Source organism: Eumetopias jubatus, unplaced genomic scaffold (genome assembly GCF_037043125.1).
Source record: "Eumetopias jubatus isolate StellerSeaLion01/CBP00866 unplaced genomic scaffold, mEumJub1_p1.0 scaffold_2, whole genome shotgun sequence".
Classification (NCBI taxonomy): Eukaryota; Metazoa; Chordata; class Mammalia; order Carnivora; family Otariidae; genus Eumetopias; species Eumetopias jubatus.
This window is the reverse complement of record NW_028274808.1, coordinates 188939197-188956402: the sequence shown is the minus strand read 5'-3', so window position 1 is coordinate 188956402 and position 17206 is coordinate 188939197. Positions and strand designations below refer to the sequence as shown.

Below are 17206 nucleotides of genomic sequence, written 5' to 3'. Positions count from 1 at the left end.
TTTTTTCTTGGATGATTAGTGCTTTCATGTCCTAAAAAATCACTGTTTACCCCCAAATTGCAAAAAGGCTCTGCTGTGCTTTATAGTTTTACATTATATATTTAAGTTAGTTGTTGTACATGGGATGAAGTAAGAGTCGAAATTCATTTTTTTCATATGTTTATACAGTTCCAACACCATTTGTCGAAAAACTTTTCCTATCCCCATTGAATTGCCTTGGCACTTTTAACAAAAATGAATCTAACATCTTTGCGTGGGTCTATTTCTGAACACTCCATTATTTTTCGTTGATCGATTTCTCTATCTGCACATTGATACCACATGATCTGTATTATTCTAGCTTCATAATGTCTTGAAATCAGGTAGCCTGAGTCCTCCAACTTTGCTCTTCAAGGTTCTTTTTTTTTTCTTTTTCTAGGTCCTTTGTTTTTCCACATCAATACTCAAAACAGCTTATTTCTTTCTACAAACAAGTATGTTAGGATTGTGTTTGGGATTGAACTGAATCCATAGTTCAATTTAGAATAGATTAACATCGTAACAACATTGAGTATTTCAATCATGATCATTCTGTCTGTAAATAAAGACATTTTTACTCTTCTTTTCTCATTTGTAGCTCTTATTCTTGCTTTATAGGACAGCCCAGGACAGTGATAAGTATTAAGAGCAGGATGTTTGCCTTGTTCCCAATCTTAGGAGGAAAGTGTTCAACATTTCACCAGTAAGTATGTTTGCTGTAGTTTATCATAGATTATCTTTTTCAGGTTGAGAACTTCCCTTCTATTCATGGATTTTTTTTTTTTTATCATGAAAAGATGTTAACTTTTGTCGAATGCTTTTCTGCATCTACTGAGATGATTATTTACTTTTTCCCTTTATTTTTTAATGTGGTGAATTCACATGAATGCTATTCACATGTTAAACCAACCACACATTCCTGGGGAAATCCTACTTGATCATGATGTATTATCCTTTTTATATATCTTTTGATTTGATTTTCAAATATTATGTGCAGGATTGTGCATTCATGAAGAATGTTCATTTGTTATTTTCTTTTCTTTTAAATGTCTTCATTGGGTTTTGGTATAAGTTATGCTGATCTCATAAAACAAATTGAGGGGTATTCTACACTCTTTTTTCTGAAAGATCTTGTCTAAGATTACTATTATTTCTTCTTTAAAATAGTTGATAAGGGGCGCCTGCGTGGCTCAGTAGGTTAAGCATCCAACTCCCCTGATTTCAGCTCAGGTTATGATCTTAAGGTCCTGGGATGGAGCCCCACATCAGGCTCTGCACTCAGCAGGGAGTCTCTGCTTGGGATTCTCTCTCTCTCTCCCTTTGCCCTTCACCCTGCTCATGCTCTCTCTCTCTCAAATAAATAAATCTTTGAAAATAACATAAAATAGTTGATAAAATTAACTGATGACATCAACTGGGACTGGAGTTCTCCTTTAGAGAATGTTTTAATTAAACATTCATTTCGTCATAGTTATAGAGCTACTTATATTTTCCATTTCTTCTAGTGCCCTTTTTAGTAAGTTGTGTTTTTCAAGGAATTTGCTTTTTGGTGAAGTCATTGATAAAAAGTTTGTTCACAGAGTTGCCTTATTATCCCTTTACTATCTATAGAATCTATAGGAATGTCCCTTTTTCTTTCCTCTTTCTTGTCTTCCCTAATCATTCTTACTGTGAGTATATAATTTTCTAGAACTGATTTTTCATTTTCTTAATTTTTTCTATTAGCATATTTTCTGTTTCATGGAGTTCTGCTCTTATCTTTCCTTCCAAATCCTTCAGATTTGATTTCCTTATCCTTTTCTAATTTCTTAAGACGAAAACTTAGATAATTGATGTTAGAGCTTTCTTTTTAAAATAGAAATATTTAAAGCTATGAATTGCCTTCATTAGCTATCTCCCCCAAATTCTGACATGTCCTATTATCACTGAATTTGAAATAGGTTCTCATTTCTACTGTGATTTTATTTCTTGGCCCACAGATTATTTAGGGGTATTCTGTATAAGTTCCAAATATCTGAGGATTTTCTCAATAGCTTATTATTCTGGATTTCTTTCTTTTTTAAAAAAATTTATTTATTTACTTGAGAGAGAGAGAGAGAGAGATAGCATGAGCGGGGAGGAGGGGCAGAGGGAGAGGGAGAAGCAGACGGTCTGCTGAGCAGGGAACCCGATGCAGGGCTTGATCACAAGACCCTGGGATCATGACCTGAGCCAAAGGCATATGCTTAGCCGACTGAGCCAGGCACCCAGGAGTCCCTTATTCTGGATTTCTAACTTAATTCTTTTGTGGTAGACAGGGTATATTTCAGAGAATATTCCAATCCTTGAAATTTATCAAGATTTATTTTGTGGCCCTTCATATTGTCTACATTGGTGAATGTTCTATATGCCTTGAAAGAAGATCTGTTCTGCATTGTTCAGCACATTATCTACAAATGTCAACTAGATTAAGTTAGCTGATAGGGTAACTCAAATCTTCTGTATCCTTGCAGCTATTAGGCTAGTTGTCCAAATCCGCAGAGAAAAGTGTCACTATCTCCAACTGTGCCTGTGGATTTCTCCCTTTCATTCTCGATTTGCTTCATTATTTTTAAAGCTCTGTCGTGAGGTCAAACATATTTAGGATTGTTGTATTCCAGATGAACTGACCCCTTTGCCATTATGACATATCCCCTTTTATCCCTGATAATTTTCCTTGTTCTGAAACCTACTCTGATATGAATATAGCCACATTAGCTTCCTTCTACTTACTGTTTGCATGGCATTGTTCATCCTTTTATCTTCAGACCTATCTGTGCCTGTATCAGTTTACAAGGGCTGCCATAACAAAATAGCATAGGATGGGTGGCTTAAAAAACAGAAATGTATTTTCTCACAATTCTGGAGGCTAGAAGTCCAAGATCAAGGTGTCAGATTTGTTTTTATTCTGAGGCTTCTCTTCTTCTGAGGCTTCCGGATGGACACCTTCATGTTTTGTCCTGATGTGGTCATTCCTCTGTCTCTGTTGTCTGTATGCTAGTCTCTTCTTCTTATAAGGACATCAGTCCTGTTGGATTAAGGCTCCCCTAAAAACCCCATTTTAACTTTAATTACCACTTTAAAGGCCCTATCTCTAAATATGCCACATTCTGAGCTCCTCAACATATGAGTTTGGAGGAGGGGATACAATTTTGCTCATTAGAGTGTCTTTGTATTGGGCGCCTGGGTGGCTCAGTTGGTTAAGCGACTGCCTTCGGCTCAGGTCATGATCCTGGAGTCCCTGGATCAAGTCCCGCATCGGGCTCCCTGCTTGGCAGGGAGTCTGCTTCTCCCTCTGACCCTCCCCCCTCTCATGTGCTCTCTCTCTCATTCTCTCTCTCTCAAATAAACAAATAAAATCTTAAAGAGTGTCTTTGTATTTAAGTGTCTCTCTTGTGGACAACATATAGCAATGTCTTGCCTTTTTATCCTCTCTGACAATCTCTTTTAGATGATATGTTTGGTTCATGAACACTGTAATTATTGCAATGGTTGGGCTTAAGTCTATGTCTTGCCATTTCGTTTCTATTTGCCCAGTCCTTTTTCTTACTGTTTGCCTTCTCTTCCTCCTTTCTACCTTCCCACCTGGCAAATATTTTTCAGTATTCCATTTTAGTTCCTTTATTGAATTTTTTTTAGTTCTTCTTTGTATTAGTATTTAATGTTGTTCTATGGATTAGAGTTTGTATCCTTAACTTATCACAATCTATTAGAATTAATAAGGTAACTCTTGATGTAAGATGTAAGTCCCTTACAACAATGTAATTCCATTAATCCTATCCCTGTCCTAACAGCCCAAATGTCCATCCATAGGTGAATGGATAAAGAAAATGTGGTGTATGCATATATGATGTGAAAGTGTATATGTGTATATATATATAATATATATATAATATATATATACACACATATAGTGTGTGTGTATTATATAATATATATATAATGGAATATTACTCAGACATAAAAAAGAATGAGATCTTACCATTTGTGACAACATGGAAAGACCTGAGGGCATTATGCTAAGTGAAATAAGTCAGACAGACAAAGACAAATACTGTATGATTTCATTTACATGTGGAATCTAAAAAACAAAGCAGATGAACAAACACACAAATTTTTTAAAAAGCAGAAACAGACCCATAAAGACAAAGAACGCACTGATGGTGCCAGAGGGGAGGCGGGTAGAGAGATGGGCAAAACAGGTGAAGGGGAGTGGGAAGTACGGGCTTCCAGTTATGGAATGAATAGGTCACGAGGTTGAAAGGTACAGCACAGGGAATAGAATCAATGGTATTGTAATAGTGGTGAGAGCAGACAAAGAAAAAAAGAAGAAAGAGAGAAAGAAAGAAAGAAAGAAAGAAAGAAAGAAAGAAAGAAAGAAAGAAAGAAAGAAAGAAAGAAAGAAGAAAGGAAGAAAAAGAAGAAAGAAAGAAAGAAAGAAGAAAAAGAAGAAAGAAAGAAGAAAGAAAGAAGAAAAAGAAGGAAGAAATAAAGAAGAAACAAAGAAACAAGGAAAGAAGAAAGAAAGAAAGAAAGAAAGAAGAAAGAAAGAAAGAAAGAGGAAAGAAAGAAGAAAGAAAGAAAGAAGAAGAAAGAAAGAAAGAAGAAAGAAAGAAAGAAAGAAAGAAAGAAGAAAGAAAAAAATCCTAACCCTGTCCTTTGTATTAATAATCATATATTGTCAATAACATGCATTATGAATCCCATAATAAAATGTTGTAATAATAGCATAATTATTCTTCTTCTCAAGCAGTTGGATGTGGTTTAAAGAAATTAAAAGAAAGTAAAACAGTAGTCTTCTATATTGACCTATGTTTACCATTTCTGACACTCTTCATTTTCTCCTATAGATCTAAGTTTAAATCTGGTATAACCTCCTTTTAGTTTAAAGAAATTCCATTAGCACTTACCATAGTGCAGGTTGGTTGGTGAAAAATTCTCTTAGCTTTTATGTACCCAAAAATGTTTTTATTTCACTCTTGTTTTTGAAGGATATTTTCACTGGATTTAGAATTTGGAGTGGACAGGTTTGTTTTTTGTTTTTTGTTTTTTTGTTTTTTTGTTTTGTTTTGTTTTGTCTTTTAGGACTTTAATGATATTGTTCAGGTGCTTTTTGAAAAGCAGAAAGAGAATGAGGCTGGAAGGCCAAGAAGAAATTAATTGTCATTAGTGCTCATGAGAATTCAAGTATTCCCTGTATTTGTAATTTGTCTTTTTAAAAAGCTGGCTGCTTTTAAGATTTTGGGGTTATCTTTTGTTTTCAGCAGCTTTTCTTTGATGTATCTAGGGATTTCTAGGATGTGTCTATGATTCTGTCTTTGGATTTATATTGTTGGGAGTTCACTGAGCTCCCTGAATGTGTAAGTTGATGTTCCTCATCAAGTTGGGAGAATATTCAGCCATTATTTCTTCAAATATTTTTTTCCTGCTCCATTTTCTTTCTCTTCTTCCTCCTTGGCTCCAACTGTATGCATGTTAGACCATTTGATTTTTTCCCATGGGTCACTGAGGATCTCTCCATTAAATTTTTTTCCCCTTCATTCTCTGGATAAGATAGTTTTTGTTAATCTGTCTTCAAGTGATTATTTTTTCTTCCATAGTCTTCAGTTTGCTCTTACACACACCAGTGAGACTTTCATTTTGAATACTGTACTTTACAGTTTCAGAATTTCCCTTTGTTTCAAGGTTTTTGTTTCTCTGCTGAATTCCCTATATGTTCACTGATTATAACCATCTCTCCTTTATGTCCTTGAACATAGCTCTTATAATTGTTCCAAAGCCCTTGTCTGCTAATTCCAACATCAAGGTCATTTTAGGGTTTGTTCCTATTGGCTGATACTCTTTCTTGATTACAGGTCACATTTTTCTGCTCCTTTGCATTCTCATGATGTTTTCATTGTATGATACATACTGTGGATAATATAATATAATATAGGTGGATAATGGAGAGTCTAGATTATGTCTTCCTTTTAAAAGTGTTGATTTTTGTTCTGCCAGGCAGCTAAACTATGGAAGGCCTTTTCTGATCTTTCGGGGTTTGAATTTTTCTTTTGTTAGAGCAGGTGCATTTCAATATTGTCTTCTGTTCTAGGGTATGGCCTATAGGATGTGTTTCTTTCCCGTGAAGTATGACCTCCTTGAGGTCTCCACTGAAGACCTGTATTGCCTGGGAAGGTTTCTCTATCCTGGGTGAGCTGGGAATGCACCATCTCCCAGCACAGCACGCCCTCTGGGATTTTTCATTTACTCAGCACCACAGCAGCAACACACATCAAGCCCCATGGGGCATCATCTTATATGTTCTCTCAAGCCCTTGGCCAAGGACCTATGGCAAATCCTCTTATAGATTTCTGTCCTAGGACCATCTCTTCCAATACTCTACCTTACACATTCCAGCCACTTTAGCAGCCCTCAGCTCTGGTGTCTGTCTTCTCAGCTCAGCTTGACTCTATCTCCTTTGCTGCAGTGGGCAACTCCCCTCAGGCAGAAAAGTGGGGGCAAGTGTGGGTGATGGTGGGATTCGACTCATGTTTCCCTTCTCAAGAACACAGTCCTCTGCATATTGTCCCATTACTCAAGAGTGCATTCATATGTTTTGTCCGGTTTTATAGCTGTTTACAGAAAGAGGAACTCGAGCCAGACTGGAAGCACATTGCTGGAAGTGCAAGCTTCAGTTCTCATTACCAACTATTAAAGGATCAAGTGACCCTGGAAAGGTGGAAAACCTGTGGCTCTCCATTTTGCACAGCTCAGCTGCCCTAAATTAGATGTAGCTAAAACTGTGATTCTGGCATCAAAGACACTCATCCAGTCCATATACTAGCAGTGTAACCTTGGGTAAGTTACTTGACCTCCCTGTTCCTCTGTTTTCTCCATCTTTAAAGCGAGGCACTTCAATAATAGTACCTGCGTACTGAAGATTAAATGGACTAATCGTTTTAATGTGCTTATCACACTTCAGCATTCAATAAATATTTATTATTATTTTCATCACTATCATTACTCCCTGGAACACCACTAATGGGATTTCCCTCTATGACCCCATTCTACTGCCTCAAATTTCCTCACCTCTTCCTAAGCAGCCAATTTCATCCTGCCACCCATCACGAAGCGAGCTGACTCTCCTAATGTCCCCCATCCCTGCCCATTAAAGCTGATCTTAACCTGCTCTTCTGAAGTTGACCTTGAGTCCATGGAAAAGCCACATCCCTTTTTAGAGCCACCATGCCAAAAAGTCCAGTGTCCTGACCAGCATTCCCCATAAGACTAACCACTAAATATGCAACCCTGCCCCCAAAGAGCCACTGCATTTGTTCTCTTCTGCAACTACTGACCTTAGAACTCAGGCAACCTTTCTAGTCCTTCCCTGTCACTGCTTAGCTCTTCTATTCACACCAAAACCCCTGTGGGGAGTGGCCTCCAGAGCACCTCCTTTTTTGCTTCAATAGTTGAGGACAACCCCTTACTGATACAGCCACCACGGGAGAAAAAGACAAGGCTGTTGTGATCTCCACCTGCCGTTGGTCTGCCCAGCATCCTCTCCCTGGGAAAACTTTTCCTCTTTCCATGTGATTCTTTTTAGTCCACAGAGTTCAGGTGCAGCTCACTCTGCCCTCATCCTCAGACGGGCCCAGGGGAGGATGTGTCACAAATGCCGGCCAGTCAGAGTACTCCATCTTTGTGGCCGGAGTGGTTGGCTCAGGGATTGACATGTGACCCAAGCTGGGCACCTTAGAGAAATTTCTGCCATAGTTTCAGGAAAGACTCTCTCTTTCTCTTTGGAAATGTGAGTTATAAACAGGACAAGGTTTGTGGCTGCCAGCAGTAAGGATTTAACCCGGAGACCTGACTCCAGAGTCTATCCTCCTTCACTGCTGTTCTTATGTGCCTCATAGATCCTGAGGCAAAATCTGGAGGCTTCGGTGGAAGTATTAGTAGCTGGGAGTTCACTGGGCTGTAGGCTGTGGTCTGGTTTAGGGGTATATACCCTGCTTCCCCAAGGCTATGATCTGAGTGTTTATGCCCCCTCCCCCAATTCATATGTTGAAACCTATTGCTCAATGTAATGATATTAGGAGAAGGGTCTCTGGGGAGGTGATTAGGCCACGAGGGTGGAGTCCTCGTGGTGAGATTAGTGCCCTTACAACAAGAGACATGAAAGAGACCTCTCCCCTACCACCCTTTCTCTTTCCCACCCCCCAGCCTCCCTCGCCACGTGCGGACACAGAAAGAGGATGGCCATCTGAAAGCCAGGAGCAGAGTTCTCACCAGGAAATTGAGTGGACCAGCACCTTGTCCTTGGACTTCCCAGCCTCCAGAACTAGGAGAAACAAACTTCTGTTGTTTAGGCCACACAATCTGTGGTATTTTGTTACAGCAACCAGAGCTGACTAGAGGACATGTGGACAGCATATTCTTCTCTGTCCAGTGATAATTTTGGTCAAGTGACTTACTTTGGCCAATAGAATATGACTAGAAATGAGAGGATGCAGTTCTGAGTGTAGGCTTTAAGAGTCACTGCCTATTTTCATTAGCTCTTTTGAGATTCTTCTCTTTACCATGACAACAACATGCTCTAGACAGGGGATAATATCTCAGTCTCAGGCCCAGAATGAGCAAGCATGTGGACGAGACTTGAACTTTACCTACAGTTTGGCAGGCAATAACACCCAACCCTCAGGCAGGAGCCAAGATACAGGTAACTGACCTAGGAGTTAAGAATCGCTGATATTTTGGGAATGTTTCTTACAGCAGCAAAAGCTGACTAATATAGATGACAGAGATGGGGCATCTCCCATCAGTGACAAAGCTCCCCCATTTCCCCTAGTTAAAGAAAACTTAGACGAGATCTGGGGCCAATCCAGACCTGAGTTTTGGGCAGGTTTACTAACCTCTTTGAGTTTCAGTTCTTAATCTATAAAACGGCTTCTCTAGGTTGATGTAACAATGGAATAAGATAAATTGCGTTAAGCCCATAGCTGTACTGAGAACATACAAAACACATCTGTTCCCTTCCTAAGTGTGAAGCAAGCAGCAGTGATAAACACTTGAGGAATGAATGAATGAATGAATGAATGAATGAATGAATCCTTCCAGATCTGAGTCCTCATTCACTGGAGCGCTTGCAAGGCTGCATGTCCTCCTGTACCTTTCTTCTTCGTCACTGCTGGTTCCTTCCTCGGCTGCTAACTTATCCTGATACTCTTCTCCTCTGGGCAGGTTCTGAGGTTCATTCAGCTTCAAACATGGATCCTAAGGCAAAAACAGTTGCAAGATGAGACTGAGCACACTTCCCTGATTCAACCCAGGCTTATCAAACCAGAGAGCAGAGGAGAAAGAGTCCCCAGCGATCCACAATCGGTGCACAGTCCACAGGCCTGGCATGATGAGGCCTGGGACAATTCATTGTCTAGTACAGTGCCTGGCTTAGGAGCCTGTATCCCTGTATTCTGTCTTCCATTGACCAAGCACTTCACACAGCTGATGAAACTCAAGCACGGAGATGGTAGGTAAGCTGTCCAGGGTCCCACCATCAGTGAGTGGTGGAAATGGGACATGCAATCAGGTAGTCTGATCCTGGGGCTGCTATGAGGATCAGAGAACACTCCCAGCAACAGCTACTGGTCCGTGTGAACAACTGCTATTATTACAATGCCCATTTTAAGGCGGCAGCCCGTGACATCTTAGGACATAGGATCAGAGAACATGGAACCTGCTGAATGACCATACGTGTTGAGAAACGGGGTGTGGTGGGAGGGAGAATATGGAAACCATGAGTGAACACTGAGGCCTAGGAATTTTCTATGAATTGAATTTGTTCATGTTATCATTCTCCCCTTTCCACAGAGACAAAAGGTGAAAAAGACATTCTTCTTTTGATTTGTCTACTTGTTACAGTAACCATTGTCTATGGAACACACTATAACAAGACAGGCGAGGAACAGATGTCTTCACTGGCAAATCTCATTAAATAATGATAAATTGCAGCCTGGAGTTTCCACTAAGTAGTTGCATGGCCTTGAGCCAGTCTCTTCCCTTTTCTGACCCAGAACTTCATCAACTGTAAAACAAAGGGGTTGGTTACATCTGTGGTTTTCAACTTGTGCTCCAGAGACCTTGGGACATGTCCCTGGGGCCCACAGAGTTCAGAAGGGCAGAGCTGAGGATGGAGGATGGGGCATGGGGCTCCCATTCCCTCTCAACCTGGCATGAAATTGTTTTGGTTGCCCTTCCAGGTACTCTACTGTCTATTAAAGGTCACCAACATCAAGGCCAATGATGGCCTCCGTGTTGCCAAATCCAGTGGTCACTCCTCAGGCTTCAGCTAACTGAGCTTCCCTACAGGACTGGAAATATCTGGTCACTCCCTCCTGCATGCAGTCCTCTCTCCTGGGTTTCCTCCTCCCTCGCCAGCTGCCCCTTCTTGGTCTCTTCTGCTCAAGCCACCTGCTCTTCTGCCTCACACTTTAGTCCTTGGACTTCTCTCTCTCACTCCCCACCTCTCTCTCACTAGCATCTCATATAGTTCCATGAATACAAACAAATTTAATCTATTTCCAAGCTTTACCCTGAAGTCTGGACTTGAATATCCAACTGTCCTCCAGATATCACTTGGGTGCTTAATAAGCTTCTCAAACTGCAACATGTCCAGATCTGAACTCCTGGTCTCACCCTCCCCAAACGACAAGCATGCACCTGCCCCAGGGTCTCTGCACTGGCAGTTCCACTGCCTGCAATGCTCTTCACTGTAATATTTGCATGCCTTGCTCCCTCACTTCACTCACCACAACCGAGAGACCTTTCCTGACTTAAATCCTGGGCTCTGGTACCAGACACCCAGTTCTTCTTCTTCTTAAGGATGTAACTTTGGGAAAATTAGGCTGTCGTGGATTAAATAAACCAATAAATATAAAGTCTTTGAAATAGTATTAGCTACACAGTGAATACTCAAATTAATATTGCCCAGGATTATTGTTCTCTGATCACCTTCTCTAAAATACCACCCCTCTCTCTTCCTCCCACCTTGCTCTATGTCTTCCTCAAAATCCAGATTGTGGCCTAATGTCAATTATGTGTCTACTCTTTCACTCTATTTCCCTCCCTGGAAGGTAAGCTGCATGGGGGCAGGGATTCTACTCTGTTCCCTGCTGTTTCCCTGGTTCCTAGAAACAATGTGTGTCACATGGAGGACACTCAGTAAACAACACATGAACAAACGAAACAAATCTCTCAGAGAGCAGGGGGGCCCTTTTCTCCCACACTCACCTCACGCTCCCACTACATCCCATGGCCCAGAATTGGGTGTTTCACAGCTCTGCTCAGGTGCCCTTTGTGCCTTGATGAGTCTTAAGTTCCAAGTTCTGTTTGAGTCATTTGTGTTGCCTCTAAATGTAGCAGATACCGTGTGATGCTAGAGCCCTTGCTTCCAGAGACAGGGTGGAGATGACACTCAGAAAGTCATCGCCCATCTTGCCCAGGAGGGCCTGTGGAAGGGTGCCCAGAGGTGATGGCCCATCGGAGAGTAAGGGTTCCCTCTGCCTCCCACACCCCTCCTATCAAAGCCCTCCTCTTCCCTTCTGGAGCGATGTGCCCTGGGTCAACTTAGCTAAGCCAGAGCTGCCTTTTCCAGGCTTTCCTTCCCTGCATAGTTCTGGACCATATGACTTTGTGTAAGATCTGGAAGATGGGTGTGCCTTTTTCTTCTCATGCTTGGATGCTTGCTGCAGGACATCAGGTGCTATGGCAGCTCATGCGCTTCGTTATCGATCTGCTGGCTCACCTGATTGGCCTGGGCTGCCTAGGGCTCTCAGCTCCTCCATCTCCCACTGGACCCTCCATAGGCTTCTCCATTTCCTGGGCCCAGGGCATGTTTAGCTCTATGAGGAAGGATGCTGGATTCTCCTACAGGTCACTAAATCCCGGGGGCTGGAGGCTCATCAGCTTCAGAAACCAATACCATTCAAGCTCAGCCTCATGGGCTACATTTGTCCTTGGTCTTCCCCATTCCACATCTGTCCTTCTTTGCTTCTGATGGCCCACCCAGGTGTAGGCCCACTGTAGGCCAGACACTGGACGGGGATGCGACAGTTGAATATAGAGTGTTTACCTGGCTCCCACAATGATGCCATGTTTTTCCAAAATGAGTCCCGTTTTCTCTATCATTTCTAGTAGTCTGTTTCTCTATCTATCTCATGCACTCTTTAATCTCTAGATCCTACTAATAAGCCCTGCTCAACTGCCACTTCCTCCATGAAGCCTTCACAATTCTTCTGTTGCAATTATACTCTCTGCTCTTAAAGTCCCGTAACAATTTTTTTTTTTTTGCTACTGTAATTTGCTCACAAATATTTTTTGGCATTTACTATATGCCAGGCACTGTTCCAGAGACTCAGCAATCAATAAAACAGATGAAAGTTTTTTTCTGCTTTGTATTAGTTATAGGAGTATTCTCTTTCTGCCTTTCTGGAAGGTAAAAGTAATCCCAGATATAGTTTTTAAAATATTATAAATCCTCCAGCCAGTAATTGAGATCATGCTGCACGGTCATTTTCCTTTGCCTGAATCCTTTCTCTTTAGTGTGTGTAACTGGGTACTAAAATCCAGCCGGCTGACATGTTATTCATTGCAGGGCCCAGTGAGTTTGGTTCATTGCTGTGTACTTTCAAAAATGATGTCATTGACCAGCTTGCAATCTCCGCGTGGACCATAAGCTAAAAGGCCCACCTTTGCCTCCCACTTTCAGGTATTTGGGACATTCAAAGTATCTTGGATAACTCTCAATTCCTATAAAGCTCAGAAGCAGATATCACAGTCTAAGCAAAACAGCTTTGTGAGACACCTGTTATAAGTACACGTTCTGGATAATCTAGGGAAAATGGCATGGTGAATGTGGAACAACAGCAACAAATCAAAATAGCATAATACTACAATATAAATACATATGTAATTATTAAAATTAATTGGTCCAGGTCTCTAAAGGAAAATCAGAGGTTATAAAGAAGTACTGGTAAATAGAAAGCACAAAATATATTGGCAAAAGCAACCCTAAGGGTATCAGTAATCATGATAAACATGAACTGGCTAAGTTCAACATGTTATTTATCCTGATAAAAGGAGTCATTCACTAAAACTAATAATGAACCTGTAGGCATCTAAATAAAGCCCCCAAACCAGGCAAAATGTTCAGAACTGTAAGGAGAAATGGGTAAATTTACAACTGTAATGGAGAATTTAATAACCACCTCTCAGAACTGATATATTAAGTAAACAAAATGAGCTAGGATGTAGAAGATTTGAACAAGATTAATAAGCTCACTACATCAAAAACTAATGACGTATTGTATGGTGACTAACATAACACAATAAAATAAAATTTAAAAAATAAAAATAAAAATAAATAAGCTAAACCTAATAGCTAAAAAAAAAAAATACTAATCAGTGCTAACATTTATATGGTGCTAAGTGTTCCCAGGCCCTCAACTCTATGAGATGGGCGGTATCATACCATTTTAAAGGGGACAAAACTGAGGCAGGAGAAGATATCCAAGTTCTCCAAGATTATATGATGAATGCATCACAAAGGTGTAATTCAAATATACAGTTGACCCCTGCACAACATAGATCTGAACTGCGAGGGTCAACTTATCTGTGGATTTTTTTCTCAGGAAATACAGTACAGTATTATAAATGTATTTTCTCTTCCTTATGATTTTTTTAATATTTTATTTTCCCTAGCTTACTTTAAAATATGCGTTAATTGACTATGTTATCGGTAAAGCTTCTTGGTCAACAGTAGGTCATTAGTAGTTAAGTTTTTGGGTAGTCAAAAGTTTCATGTAGATTTTTAATTATGCAGGGAGTTTGTACCCCTAATACTAGCATTGTCCAAGGGTCAATTATATACTTAAATGACCAAACTGAGAATATAGGTTTTTTTTCTATCACATAGGGAACATTTGAAAATGGCCCCACAGGGGTGCCTGGGTGGCTCAGTCAGTTAAACATCTGACTTCACTCAGGTCATGATCTTGGGGTCCTGGGATGGAGCCCTTCATAGTTGTTGGGCTCCCAGCTCAGCCCGCAGTCTGCTTGTCCCTCTCCCTCTGCTCCTCCCCCTGCTCATGCTCACGTTCTCTCTCTTTCTCAAATAAATAAATAAAAATCTTTAAAAAAAAATGACCCCACAGAAGTCTACAAGTAAATTTCACCACGTTCCAAGTGTTGACATTCTACAGATGATGTGACTGATGATGACAATGCAATAAAATTAGAAAGCAACAAGAAAGTAGGTTTAAAAAAGTAAACTCTGGGATACAGCTAAAGACATACACTTAGAGGGAAATTCACAGCCTTCACTGTATTTATTAGAAAACATTCAAGAAGTTAGAAAAAGCAGAAGAGAATAAACCCCAAGTAAGCAGAAGGAAAGAGATACAAAAGACAAAATTAATGAGATAGAAAAGAAGAGATTCGCGCAACGCATCTGAAAGCTGGCTTTTTGAAAAGACACATGAAGCCTGATCAAGGAGAAGAGGAAAAGGAACTTGGAGCAATATGAATAATGGACAAATAGCTCACGAAAGTTATTATAGAGATGAAAAAGAATTTCAAATGTACTCTGAGCCACTGTGAGTGCCGTGAAAGGAAATGCGCAGGATGTAATTTCTGGGCCACCTTATCAACAACTGATATATTTAAAGGCATCCTGGGCAGGAGTCCAGAAACAGGAGAGGGTGGAAGATGCTATAAAAAGCTGGTGATGCACCGGGATGACTACATCGGCTCCCAGCTGCATCCCATTTTTCTATTTCCATACATTGACGGATGGATGCCCAGGACTCTGTAAGGTGGCCAAGAAAGACACTACCATCCTTGGGTTACAGATGAGGATGTGAGATCAGAGAAGTAGTCCAGCAACTTGCTTCAGGTCACATGACCACTGGAGGGTGGCATGAGGACCGGACCCCTGGGTTGTCCCGCTGCCTGCCCCGTGATTCCATGTGACCACAATGGTACTTGCCACCGCCATATTGGCAAGATCCTCAGCTGCCAGCATCGGGACTTAACTGAGTGTGAGTTCAAACCATGTTGTACAAACGTGGCTATGAGAAATATCTGTGAAACAGACACTTAAGATCAACCCGAGAGACGAAGGTTGTTTTCCTAATCAACAGGGAGGTAAACTCAGGAATCCTTTCTGTCTATTCACTTTTCTTCCATCCCCCAGGACCAGAGACAGGGGCATTCTTTCTAAAAAGAAGGTGAATCCTCCTCCCCCTCCACAAGTAATTGGAAAGGACCCCAGTGTTCTTCTAAATCATCCTCCAGCCAAGACTAATTTTTGAAGGGGTTCCTAACCTAACCTTTGACTACTAGGACTCAAAATGGTACCCTTAATGAATTCCATTCATTCAATTGTCACATCATGTATCAGTTGTGTACAAGATGGTGCTAAACATCTGCCACATACAGGTGTATTAGGTGCTGGAAGGGTAAAGATTAAGAACACCTAGTTCTTTTTTTTTTTAAGATTTTATTTATTTATTTGACAGAGAGAGACACAGTGAGAGAGGGAACACAAGCAGGGGGAGTGGGAGAGGGAGAAGCAGGCTTCTCACGGAGCAGGGAGCCCGATGCAGGGCTCGATCCCAGGACCCTGGGATCACGACCTGAGCCGAAGGCAGACTCTTAAGGACTGAGCCACCCAGGCGCCCCAAGAACACATAGTTCTTCATTTCAGCAAACTTATGGTTCAGCAGGGGGGACCAACAGACCATATAAATGTCAAAAATATTTCCCTCTTCTCTCCCCCTACCTGTGTACCTGGCATTTGAGGTCAAAGTATATCATTCAAGAGGCACTAGGGTGCCATCAGAATATTTCACAAATGGACATGAACTTGGAGATCCACAGTTGGCTGAACGAGTGCTTTCAAGCTCACTGATACTCGTGTAAATGGCGCACTCTTCTCCGACCTTCAAATGGAACAGATTCTCCAGCTGCCCCTTTCCTGGTTATCTGCTTGGGATCTCAGTGAGTTCCTCACAGGAATGACCCTGAGCCACCCCTGGTGTATTCGGAGTTATCCACCCCTAATTCACACTCCTGCTTGCTCTGGTTCCGCCCAGCACTCTCTGTCCAGGGCCACAGTGGCCTGGGCATAAAGTGTGCACAGAAAAACAAATAGTTCTGCTTCTCCTCCAACCATCCATCACCAAAGCCTCCTCCCAACTTCTCCCAAGCAAAGAGCTGGCTGGTTATTTTAAACCTGCGTTCACATTAGGTCTTCATCTTTCATCTCCCAGGTCGTTAACCTCTTCTGGATTGTTTCTATTTTAAAGGAACACCCATGCCCAGGAAATCTCCTGGAAGGGAATATTCAAAGTCATTCTCAAGTTCAGTTGACAATCCTTCAAAGGTAGCATTATGTACATCTCAAAATAGAACATCTAATGCAATGGGGTTTTGCGGAAATGATTACAGGGGATTGTCACAGATACTATAAAGTCACCTTACATTTATAGATTCTTGAACAGTTTTGAAAAGTGCCTTCATGTATGTTCTTCCGTTCATTACCACAGGTCTCTGGGTGTGGAGCCAAGGAGGGATTATCACCACCATTTTACTAAAGAGAAGCAGTATGGCGTCATAGTTTGGAACATGGGCCTCAGTTTCCCTACCTGTAAAATGAGGATAATAATGACACTTGTCTGTCAGGGTTGTTGTCTGGCTCTGTAAAGTACATTGTTCTTGGCACACAGTCAGGGCCTGGTCTGTGTCTGCTACTCACAGTAATGAGGAAACTGGTCTCAGGTTTTTGGACTTGCCTGAGGTCCCCCAAACAGGTCTGGGGGAAAGCTGGGGTGGAATCCAGGCCCTAACCCTCCGACCGGAGCTGCTGCCCGCCCTATGCTGTCTTCCCAGGTTCAGCAAATCTCAGCCCAATTCTCAGCCAAGAATCTCTCCACAGAGTCAGTCTTCAGGGCAGCCTGCCTTGCTCCAGGTCAGACAGAAGCAGACCCCTCTACTCACACCACACAGAGGGCTCACCACAGTTGTTCGAGAGCTTGGTGGTTGTCTGTCTGCCCACCCCCAAGATAGCTGATGCCCTTGGATTCCTATGATCCACCGGGTATGCCACATGGTGCCAGCCTGCCCTGCAAAGTGCACG

At 41.5% G+C, this 17206-nt stretch overlaps 1 protein-coding gene across 2 annotated transcripts in view; it reads right to left on the bottom strand.

The window, feature by feature from the left end:
* Positions 1–17206, bottom strand: part of FAM184B (family with sequence similarity 184 member B) — a 142248-nt gene that overhangs the window by 24637 nt on the left and 100405 nt on the right. For both annotated transcript variants that reach the window (XM_088021235.1, XM_028087292.2), the window contains exon 8: positions 9185–9288. In XM_088021235.1, the coding sequence (XP_087877361.1) occupies positions 9185–9288 (104 nt within the window). The remainder of the gene's footprint in view (positions 1–9184; positions 9289–17206) is intronic.